Consider the following 11,030-nt stretch of genomic DNA (forward strand, 5'->3'; position numbering starts at 1 on the left):
ATAGGAAGCGGGGGTGTAGCAGGAAAGGTAGGAGGAGGCCTGGGACCCTTGGGAGCCACGTAGGTACCTAACACCCGGAGCCAGTTATTCTAAAACTTTCTGGCGGCTGTGCGCTGATGGATTTGAGGGCGGCGCGCCTGGGGAGCAGGGAGAACAGGTAGGATTGCTGCATCGGCTCAAGAAAATGGGGTGGGGTCCTGGCCGGTGTGGCTCAGATGGTTGAGCGACTTGCTGTGCGCGGAAGGGTCGCTGGTTGGGTTTCGGGTCAGGGCAATGCCCAGGTTGTGGGTTCCATCCCGTATATAAGAAGCAACAAATCAATGTTTCTCTCTCACATGGTTGTTTCTCTCCCTGTCTCTCTAAAATCAATTTAAAAACATTATATTTAAAAAGAAAATGGGGTGAGACCTAGCAGACTCCCGGATGGCTAAAAAGTGGCGGGCGTATGAAAGAGGTGAGGTCCTAGAAGTTACTCGTGGGTTTGGCAGAGTACCTCTTCATTTCTTTGAACTCTTCCCAGCGCCCCTATGGATCAGGCTAAAGCAAGTGCTTCAAAGATTCAAGGACTGTGAGTTTCTAATGGGGAAGGGGACCATCTCAGTTTCCCAAGGAGCCTACCCAGCAACTGAAATCTGGAGGAGTTATTCAAGGAGGTAAGGTAGTGATTTTCAACCCGTGTGCCGCAAGAATTTTTAAAACATTTTTTCTCATGTCGGCAAAAATCTACTTTATGTTGTGCCACAGAATCTTAGTATTAGTTTATGTGTGCCATGAGATGGGAAAGGCTGAAAATCGCAGAGGTAAAGAACAGTGTTGGAGCAATGGTTACAGGAACCTGGGTTACTAGGTCTGCACCCCATCCTGTTCCACTTCCAGCACTTGTCCCCCTTCTAAGCTGATGGACACAAGGATGGAAGGAAGCCACTGCTGGGTACACCCTTCTCTTTTTAGTCTTTTTATTGATAACTTCCCAACAGCATCTGTAAACATCGGATACAAAAATATTCTGTTAAATTCTGTTTTCCAAGGTGGCTTGGCTTCACGGAGGCCCTGGGAGAGATCTGCAGGGCCCTCAGGGCTCACACCTTTGGTCAGACAAATGTGGGCTTTTATCACACTTGGGGCTGAGCGGGATGGTCTTGAGCTTTCTACAACTGTTTCAGAAACCTCCTTGAGATACTGATTGGAGAAAGTATTTAATACTTTCCTTGGAGGAAGGGACAGGGAGACCAGAATTAGTAGGTGTGAGAGTGAACTGAGACATGATAGTGTTTGTCCACCTCAAGGAGGTCCTGACTGGGGTGCTGAGACAGGGGACGTCTGGCTTTTGTCTTTGGGAACCTTTAAGTGTTGTTCAGAGCAGACCTCAGGCTTGGCTCTGGAAAAGATTCCTTGTGCCCAGCCCAACAACTCCAGCTGGCTGCTCAACCCCTGGCCTGGCAGAGGGTCTGCAGGAGAAAAATAGCCTCAGTGAAGGAGGAGTGAGAATGATAGATTCCCCCATGCTGGGAGGGAGCCTTATCCCCCAGGGTGCCCTGCGTGACAGAATAGGGTGGCAAAGCTGACCATTTCCAGGCAGGGTTATCTGCTGCCACCTCAGATACCTGGAGAGACCCCTTGGAGTGCCTGGGAACAGAGCTACTGGCCCGGCATCTGCTTATCATCCATCTGGCTGTGCTCATTGATGGCAGGGGAGTTGGGCTGGATTTGGGACAGGTCCTCGAATCCAGGGCTGAGGGAGGGTGAGATGGTATCTGGGCTCGTGTCACAGGAACCTGTGCTCTGTTCCGAGGTGGCAATGGTGGTCGTGGTGCTGGGCGGGATGGGGTCTTCGTCGTCGTCCTCCAGGAGGGATGCCTCTGGGACGTCTGGGGGAAGGTGGCCCACGAGTTGGCTTAGTCACCATGATGAGGGATTAACTGGACCTGTGACCCTCTGACAGCAACCCCCACCCACCCTGCCATGGGGCATGACTTCATCCATTTTACAAAAGAGGGAACTGAGGCCCAGGCAGGTGAGAGGCCTCCAAAGTGAGGTAAGGACTCAGGTTCTCTGGATCAGGCTGATATGGGTCCTGGGGTCAAGCCTGAGCCTGGCTCTGCTCTCAACTGTGTCACCTGAGTCAGGCCCCTCACCTGCCCTTGCCTTAGCTCCCTCCTGGATAAATTGGGGCTGATGGCAATGGCACTGCCTCTACCTCTGATTGTGTGTGGGGTGGGAGCTGTTGGCCCATTCAGCACCTGGGTTAAACTGAAGCTCAGTGTAAGGGAACACTGTTTCCTCTGACAAGCAGGTGCCCCTCTGGGCCTCAGTTTTGCCATGTGAAATGGGGATATGGCCCCCACCTCACAGCTGGTTATGGGTAACAGCCTATTTGTAAGGGTATGTAGCACTCACTGGGGCAAGGATTGCTATTGTTCTTGTCCCTGCCACCTCCCCCCAGAGAGGGGACCCTGTCCCAGGTCTCTTTGGACCCATTACCCACCAGCCCCTGAGGTGACCTTCTAAAAGCCAGCCCTGGGCTCAAGAAGGTGGCATCCAAGGGTTGCAGAGACCAGACATGGGGCACAGGAGCCCTGGGTGACACTTACGGCTGAAGGCCTCTGGGTACTGCCTGGCCAGCTTCCCTTTCAGCGTCCTGCAGGGTAAGAGAAGGCACATAGGCTGAACCCCTTGAGCAGACAGGCTGGGCCACATGCAGGCTAGCAACCCTTGCTGTCAGCTCTGTGTGAGTGGGTGGTGGGAACTTCCCCCTCATTGCTTGTCACATTGTGCTCCTGGACTGGAGAGAGGCCCAGGCACTCAGCCCTGCAAAACTCCCACCCTCGGAGTGGGCACCCTCGGTGAGGGTGTCTGTGTTAGGGCCAGGCTGAGGCCCAATGAGCAGGTCGGTGGAGGTGAGAAATGCTGGCTCCCCATACCCTAAAACCCAGCAATCTGATAGGTTTCTTGAGAGAAAATCTGGGTAGAGGGATGGGGGGCAGGAGGCCGGCTTTTCACTGTTTGCTCTTTGCCTGCCTTTTTTGCATCATGTGTCTGGTGCTATGTTGCATTTTTTCAAAAGATAAATAAAATTCAAATTCAGAAACTTTGTGATTTTTATGCCGGAGTTCAAATCTTGGATGCTAAGTGCACGATGAAGTCTTGAAAAACAAGCGAGTTGGATCTGCCCTTGATGTGTTACTCTGTTAGGTGGAGGGCCCTACTGAGGAGGGGAGGAGCGGGCCTCGGAGGAGGAGGCAGAGGCCAGTGGGGCCACGTACGTACCGGATCCTGCGGAAGATGCTGTCCAGGTCCCGCTTCATCTCCGTCAGGGTCCTCGTGTGGTGCAGGAAGCGCTCGCTCATCTGCTGCAGGCGGGCGTTTGACAGGTTGTTGAAGTTCACCAGCATCTCGTTGGTTTTCTCAAAGCGGTCCAGCCTGGTAGCAGAGGCCACCAATGCTCTGGTCGGTCTCCCGGGCTCTGCCACTGAGGATGCTAAGCCCTTTCCCCGTCCATGGCCTCTGCATGTGCCATTCCCTTGTCCTACAAAGCTACTTGATCGAGCCACGTGGCAGACTACTATTCAAACTTCAGAACCCTGCTCACGTGTGCTTTTCTCATGTGGCTTTCACTGTCCCTCTCAGACTCCGCTGACTCCCTTAACCTCAGATAGTTTCTCTGGCCTAACCCTGATACCATGGTGCCAGGAAGGTTTGTGTCTGGTTTTGTCTCCCCTCACAGTATTTCTCCAGGGCCAGGTCTGAATCTGACACAAAGAACTAGGAGAGCCCGGCCAGCATCGCTCAGTGGTTGAGCATTGACCTACGGACTAGGACAGTGATGGCAAACCTGTGACACGTGTGTCAGAGGTGACACGTGAACTCATTGTTTTGGTTGATTTTTGTTAAATGGCATTTAAATATATAAAATAAATATCAAAAATTTAAATCTTTGTTTTACTATGGTTGCAAATATCAAAAAATTTCTATATGTGACACGGCACCAGAGTTAAGTTAGGGTTTTTCAAAATGCTGACATGCCGAGCTCAAAAGGTTCGCCATCACTGGACTAGGAGGTCACAGTTCGATTCCCAGTTGGGGCACATGCCAGGTTGTAGGCTCGATCCCCACTGGGGGATGTGCAGAAGGCACCTGATCAATGATTCTCTCTCATCATTGACGTTTCTATCTCCCTCTCCCTTCCTGTCTGAAATCAATAAAAATATATATTTTTAAAAAGAGCTAGGGCCCTGACCGGTTTGGCTCAGTGGATAGTGTGTCAGCCTGCGGACTCGGGGGTCCCAGGTTCGATTCTGGTCAAGGGCATGTACCTTGGTTGCGGGCACATCCCCAGTGGGGAGTGTGCAGGAGGCAGCTGATCAATGTTTCTCTCTCATTGATGTTTCTGACTCTCTATCCCTCTCTCTTCCTCTCTGTAAAGAATCAATAATATATATATATATAAAAAGAACTAGGAGAAAGAGGAGTATTGCTGATACCCAGCAACCTTGTCACAGAGCGAGAAGAGTATCAGGTTCATACTGTGTCAAATGGAGGGAGAACCTTCAGCCTAAAGGCACAAAAATGCTCTGGCCAGTTTTGCGCAGTGATTAGAGTGTCGGCCCATGGAGTGAAGGGTCTCAGGTTCAATTCCCAGTCAGGAGCATGTACCTAGATTGCAGGTTTGAGCCCCATCCCCAGTTGGGGCCCACGTGGGAGGCAACTAATGGATATGTCTCTCTCTCTCCCCCCTCCCCCCTCCCTTTCACTCTCTCTAAAAATCAATGGAAAAAATATTCTTGGGTGAGGATTAAAAAAAAAAAAAAGATACAAAAATGAAACCCCAAGATTGTGTTAGCCCTTCCTCCCCAAAGATCAGGCCAAATCAGAATGGGGCTGCAGTAGCCATAGTGCCAAGCCCAGGGAGAGCCAAAGGGCATTTGTGGCCCCTCCAAGAGACCCTAGGTGCTCTGCAGACAGTCCGAGCTGAGATACCAGGCTCCCAACAGGAAGTCAGCCCACCAGCTACCTTATATCCCCCATCCTATCCTCCCAACTTTCTATCCTAGCCGTGGGACAGGAGCTGCTGCGGTCTTTGCCAAGCCATCCACAGCTGCAAAATCATCCTAAAGCCGTTTCCTGTGCCACGGCCTCACCTCAGGCCGTGGAAAAGTTTACTTTGGAGTCAGCCAGCAGCTTTGCTCATTTCCTTCATTTTACCACCAGTGTGGGGCCAGGGTAGGGGTGGGCAGGGCAAGAATGCTGGCCAACAAAATGGATCCCTTCCCACTCCTGGGCCCAGGGCCCTTGGCCACCACTCACATGTTCTTCTGGGCCAGGATGATGGCGTTGACATCATCCACATTCACCATGCTCAGGATGCGGCTGCAGAAGACCCTCGAGGCCGAGGCCGGGGGATCCATCTCTTCCTCCTCCTCCACTGCCTGAAACAGGCAGGAAGAAAGTCTTCGGTCTGCATCAGGCACTGGGGAAGATGGGACAAAGAGAAGGGGCTGGGAACCCCACAGGCTGCTAAAGTGAGTCAGTCTTGCCACCTGAGCCTCCGTGTTGACATCTTGGGAATGCAGGGTTTTTGAGAACTCCAGGAGGTCATATTTATAACTTGCACCTAAATACATCAGAATCCCATCTCTCCTCCACACTCACTCTCAATGTGCCCAAGGCCACCGGCACCTTCCACCTGCACTGATCTGCCTGCCTCCTCCCACCAACCCCCTCCCCTGCCTTTGCCCATTCCACTTCAGGGCCTTTGCGTCTGCTGTCCCCACTGCTAGAACATGCTTGGCTGCCCCCTCAGATCACCACCACCTCCAGAGTCTTCTCTCCCAGGAAGTCTTGATGACTACCCCCCTACTCTGGTCACTCTTATCACTTCACCTTGTTTTGTTTCACTGGCTCATTTCTGTCTGAAATTATCTTAGTTGACCTGTCTGCCTGTCATCCCACAGCAATATCAGCTCCAAGAGAGTCAAGGCCTGTGTCTCTTGCTTGTTTGCTGTCTTCAGAGCCCAGCTCAGAACCTGGCTCACATCAAGGGATCACCAGAACCTCATTTGGCAGAGGCAAACAAGACCTTCCAAACTCTGCTCTGACGCTAGACCTTAACACCAAATTAAAGCCAAGAATGTTAGGCCCTTGCAGCCAGGCTGTGGGCCCCAGCAACCCAGATGGCTCTGTGGTTCTCAGCTTCCCTGGCACACATAACCATTCCACTGGGTGGGGGCTTTCTGGATCAGGCCAGGGCAGGAAAGGCCACAGCTTTAGCACTGACCCTCCTGGTGGGGGGCTTCAGGAAAATCCCAGAATTGTGACATAGCTTGGTTCTGGACCCACACATTTAATGGCTAATAGAAAGGCCCACTTGCCATTGGCAAAGATTTACACACGGATCAGAAAGGGCTTTCAGATTCCACTTACTCCACCCTCTACTGAGCACCAACTTTAAGCTAAACAAGGTACAACTTTATACATGGGAACTGTTACCATATTAATATGCGAGGAAACTGAAGCTCAGAGACTAAGCCACTGGGCCATTATCACAGACAATAAACCTGAGTCACAACTCACATGCCCATAGTACACAGGATCTACAAAGGCATGAATCTGCAGAGGTGTTCAGTATCTACCCATGACGGCACAGCAGCTTCTTAAAGCGGTTGCTTCCTTAATGGACTTCTGATTTTTTCCAGGAAAAAAATGGAAGATTTTTTTTCTTCTGTGAAATCGTCTAATTTACAAATGTTAGCAAATAAACATCATGGAGGCCAAGAGTATTTGTGCCCTGAAATCGTCTAACTTACAAATGTTAGCAAATAAACATCATGGAGGCCAAGAGGATTTGTGCCCTGAATCTGGCTAGCAGGTTGCAGCTCCCACCTGCCTCTAGAAATAAGCTGCCACACCTGGTGAAATCCTACCCCTCTGCCCGTATCACTGTTTATTGAGCTCCCACCATGTGCCAGGTACAGGCATCCAGTCTCTACATTTCAAGAAAAGCATGTTCATGTATAAACAGGATACTTGGGCTCAAAGGTCAGAGCCATGTGTGTGTGTGTGTGTTGGGGGAAACCCATAGCTAGTCTGGCAGGCGCAGGATTTGGACCTGCAGGAAATGGTTCTGCTTCAAAGTAGGGCTCTTTCCTGTATCTGGCTTCCAGATGTGAGGGATTCAAGGCACATCCCTCCACTCCCAGCTGCCTCTCTCAGGAAGGCTTCCTTGACTAACAGTCTGGATCGAAAAAGGGTGGAAATGACCCAAAAAGGTATCCAGGCCCTGCTCCAAATATATTTGAGGGAAACACGCAGAGAGGGAAGTTGTGTGACCTCGCGTCACCTCACCTCAATCAGTTTTTTCATCCAGAAAATGGTAAAAAAAAATGAGAATCTCACAGTGCCGATCCCTTTTAGTTACATCTTTTTAGACTCCACTCTGTGACGGTCCCAACAGTGATAAAAGGTTGAACTATAGCCAAAACCGGTTTGGCTCAGTGGATAGAGCGTCAGCCTGCGGACTGAAGGGTCCCGGGTTCGATTCCGGTCAAGGGTATGTACCTGGGTTGCGGGCACATCCCCAGTAGGAGATGTGCAAGAGGCAGCTGATCGATGTTTCTCTCTCATCGATGTTTCTAGCTCTCTATCTCTCTCCCTTCCTCTCTGTAAAAAATCAATAAAATATATTTTAAAAAAAGTTTAACTATAGAGCAGGCCCTTTCTCCAAGGGGAGTGTAAATAAGTCCTAGGACGGATGTGGGAATTAGGGTTTTGAGGAGGGCCTCCCCGGTGCTTCCAAGAATATGAGTAAATTTAATCCCCAATTACCCCTACAAGACAGACACTATCATTCCTTTCCGAGAGCAACTAAAGCTCACATTGGTGGGCTCCGTCGCCCAAGGTCAAATGGCGAGGAGTCGAGGCGCCATGATTCCACCCAGGTCATTTAACAAAATAATTTGGCTACCCAAGCTCGGCAAAACCCCGGAGTGGGGGCGGGACCCGCATATACCCTCACGCCCCACCCCTGCAAAGCGGGAAACAGGCCCAAGCAGAGCAATGCCCGATTCGGGGTGACACTGCCCAGTCTGAACACAGGCGGCCCCAGCTCTTGCACCCCGGACCCGGATCCACTGAACATACAGGGAAACTGAGGCCTGTGTACAGGAGAGGTGCCCAGAAGTGTCCAGTGGCACTCCCCACCCCGCGACAGCCCGGGGGCCGCGCCCGACCTGGCCTGGCTCCCCAGCGGTCCCGGCGGCCCCGGCCCCACCCCAAACTCGGCCCCGGCGTCGGTGGCAGCGGCACCTGCACATCTGGCGGCCTTGCTCGCGCTTCCGGGATGGCGCCCGCGTCGCCGTGACGTCACCACGCACCTTGCGTACGAGCTAGCGAGGAGGCTAGAAGCCCGGAACCAACTTGGGTACGTGGAGGCGCGGCAGGAAGGGGTGGGGCTCATGCGCAGCTCCCGTTCGCGTGTGCGTCACAGTGCACAGCCAGTCGAGCCGTCCCTATCGCGCCTGCGTAGTTTCCAAAGCCGGAGCTCCTAGGCAGAGCGGAAGTGGGTGGACGAGGCTGAAAGACGTCCGATTTTATAGATGGTAAGACAGGTCTGAGAGCGGCAGGCTGTTCCCCAGTGTCACACAATGCTCCAGTGGCCTGTGGCTGACCCAGACTCAAGTGTCCTGCTTTCCAGGCTTGGAATCAGACTCATCTGGGTTCAAAAATCCCTACTCTGCTTTTTGCTGCCTTTTTTTTTTTTTTTTTTCTGGTGCAGGATCCCATTTAGTTACATCTTTTTAGACTCCTCCACTCTGTGACAGTTCCTCAGTCTTTCTTAATCTTTTATGACCTTGCTACTTTTGAAGACTACTGCTTTTGTAGAATACTTATCAATATGGGCTTATCCAGTGTTTCCTCAGGATTAGGCTGAAATTAAGGAGTTCAGGCAGGAATCATAGAAGCGATGTTGTGTCCTCAATGCATCATATTAGGAGGCACGCGATGCTGACTGATGGATGACTTGCTTTTGGCAGTGTCTTGCCAGTTTCTCAATCATTATTATTTTAGCCTTTGGAATTAATAAGTATCTTATGGGGAGATACCTTAGACCATGCAAAGACCATAGTGGTTTTTTTTAAAATATATTTTATTGATTTTTTACAGAGAGGAAGGGAGAGAGATAGAGAGTCAGAAACATCGATGAGAGAGAAACATCGATCAGCCGCCTCCTGCACACTCCCCAACTGGGGATGTGCCCGCAACCCAGGTACATGCCCTTGACCGGAATCGAACCCGGGACCCTTCAGTCCGCAGGCCGACGCTCTATCCACTGAGCCAAACCGGTTTCGGCATGTTTTGTTTTAAATATATTTTGTGTTGACTTCAGAGTGGAAGGGAAAGAGAAAGATAGAAACATCAATAATGAGAATCATTGATCAGCTGCCTCCTGCACGCCCCCTGCTGGGGATCTAGCCCTCAACCCGGGCATGTGCCTTTGATCGAAATCTAACAGGGGACCCTTCAGCCCCTAGGCTGACACTCTATCTACTGAGCCAAACCAGCTAGGGTGACCCTAGGTTTTCTTTGTGTGTGTGTTTTTTAACATTAAAATTTTTTTTCATCCACTAGTTGTAGCATCTATCCATGGCTCTTTCCGGCAACAATTATTACTATGATGTTTGTATAATGGTGATTGTGTGTATGTGTTTTTAATTGTAATTCTGTTTAAACAAGAGCTGTCCATTCTCCAATTATGTATTTAGTCACATATTTATATCACTATGAACTAGTGAATACTTTTTATTCTGTGTGTTATAATTAATTTCTATATTATTTATTTTGCTGCTCCTTTAAGTTAGCTCCATCTTTCTCTGAGCATTTTCTTACTTTTTCCTTGCTTGTTTTGGAATATTGTTGGAATCAGCCATTTCTCCAAGAAGCCTGGTTCCTTTTTTTTATAGACTGGTATTTAAAAACCAGACTCTGAATGCTGCGTGTGCTCACTGCTTAGAGACTCTCTCAGCTGTCAGAATTAGATTTGTATGTCTACTAAACCATGCATACACACATCTCTATTTACTACTATATTTGTCCCTTTGTGTATATACTGCAAATCATGAGCAAAATGGGGCAAATAGTAATTGCTCAATAAATGCTAACAATTCATTATCATTAGTTGAGGCCTTACAGCAGCCGTGGGCAAACTACGGTCCACGGGCCTGATCCGGCCGTTTGAAATGAATAAAACTAAAAAAAAAAAAGACCGTATCCTTTTATGTAATGATGTTTACTTTGAATTTATATTAGTTCACACAAACACTCCATCCATGCTTTTGTTCCGGCCCTCCGGTCCAGTTTAAGAACCCATTGTGGCCCTTGAATCAAAAAGTTTGCCCACCCCTGCCTTACAGTATGTGTATGCTACATTATAATGTTTCTGGTTCTCAGTTTGTTAACTGTGAGCCTGGATGATCGCAGCATCTGCTTCTTAAGGTTGTTGAAAGCTTGGGAGATACACACATGCCCATGGGCACATAGAAGACTCTTTAAGAGCCCTGAAATTGGACATATCTGAGTTCTGATTTTCAATTCTGTCACATCCTAGTCTGATGGCCTTGTGCAGGTGGCTTAACTTTATAAAATCATGCATGTAAGTTCCTTACAACAGGCTTGGTCCACTGTAAGCCCTTGGTAAACTGTATTATTACCTCCCCCCCCCCCCCCCCCACTGCTGCCTTCATTCACTGAAAAGTTAATGAGGACAAAGATTCTTATATATTTAGTTTAACAAACAGTTTTAAACCCTCTAACCACCCCCTCTCGATGTGGCCCATATTCTGAGGATCCAGAGAGTACTTCATCCAGTCCCTGCCTAGCCCTGGAGGACAAAGGGAGATAGAGTCTGACACAAACATTCCCAGCCCCAAATGCCACAGTCCTGGGCTAGAAGGAGGAGAACTCAAAGCTGGAGGAACCTGAAGAGGGGGCTACATTTTGGGGTACAAGGAAGCAAGTATACCTGGATGGGATTTTGA

The 11,030-nt window shown here is 49.7% G+C and overlaps 1 protein-coding gene across 4 annotated transcripts; it reads right to left on the bottom strand.

The window, feature by feature from the left end:
• Positions 1–939: 939 nt before the first annotated feature.
• KXD1 (KxDL motif containing 1) lies at positions 940–8,441 on the bottom strand. Of its 4 annotated transcripts, none has more exons than XM_059696182.1 (5): positions 8,302–8,441; positions 5,305–5,467; positions 3,268–3,420; positions 2,592–2,638; positions 940–1,868 (listed from the first exon to the last, which is right to left on the bottom strand). In XM_059696182.1, exons 2-5 carry the CDS (start codon positions 5,403–5,405, stop codon positions 1,639–1,641), a joined length of 531 nt encoding a protein of 176 aa, XP_059552165.1. In that variant the 5' UTR covers positions 5,406–5,467; positions 8,302–8,441; the 3' UTR covers positions 940–1,638. The 4 variants fall into 4 exon arrangements, with proteins under 4 accessions (XP_059552165.1, XP_059552167.1, XP_059552164.1 ...); XM_059696184.1 differs by having other exon boundaries at positions 5,305–5,426; positions 8,302–8,418; XM_059696181.1 differs by having other exon boundaries at positions 5,305–5,426; positions 8,226–8,326.
• Between the last annotated feature and the right edge of the window lie 2,589 nt (positions 8,442–11,030).

Source organism: Myotis daubentonii, chromosome 5 (genome assembly GCF_963259705.1).
Source record: "Myotis daubentonii chromosome 5, mMyoDau2.1, whole genome shotgun sequence".
NCBI lineage: Eukaryota > Metazoa > Chordata > Mammalia > Chiroptera > Vespertilionidae > Myotis > Myotis daubentonii.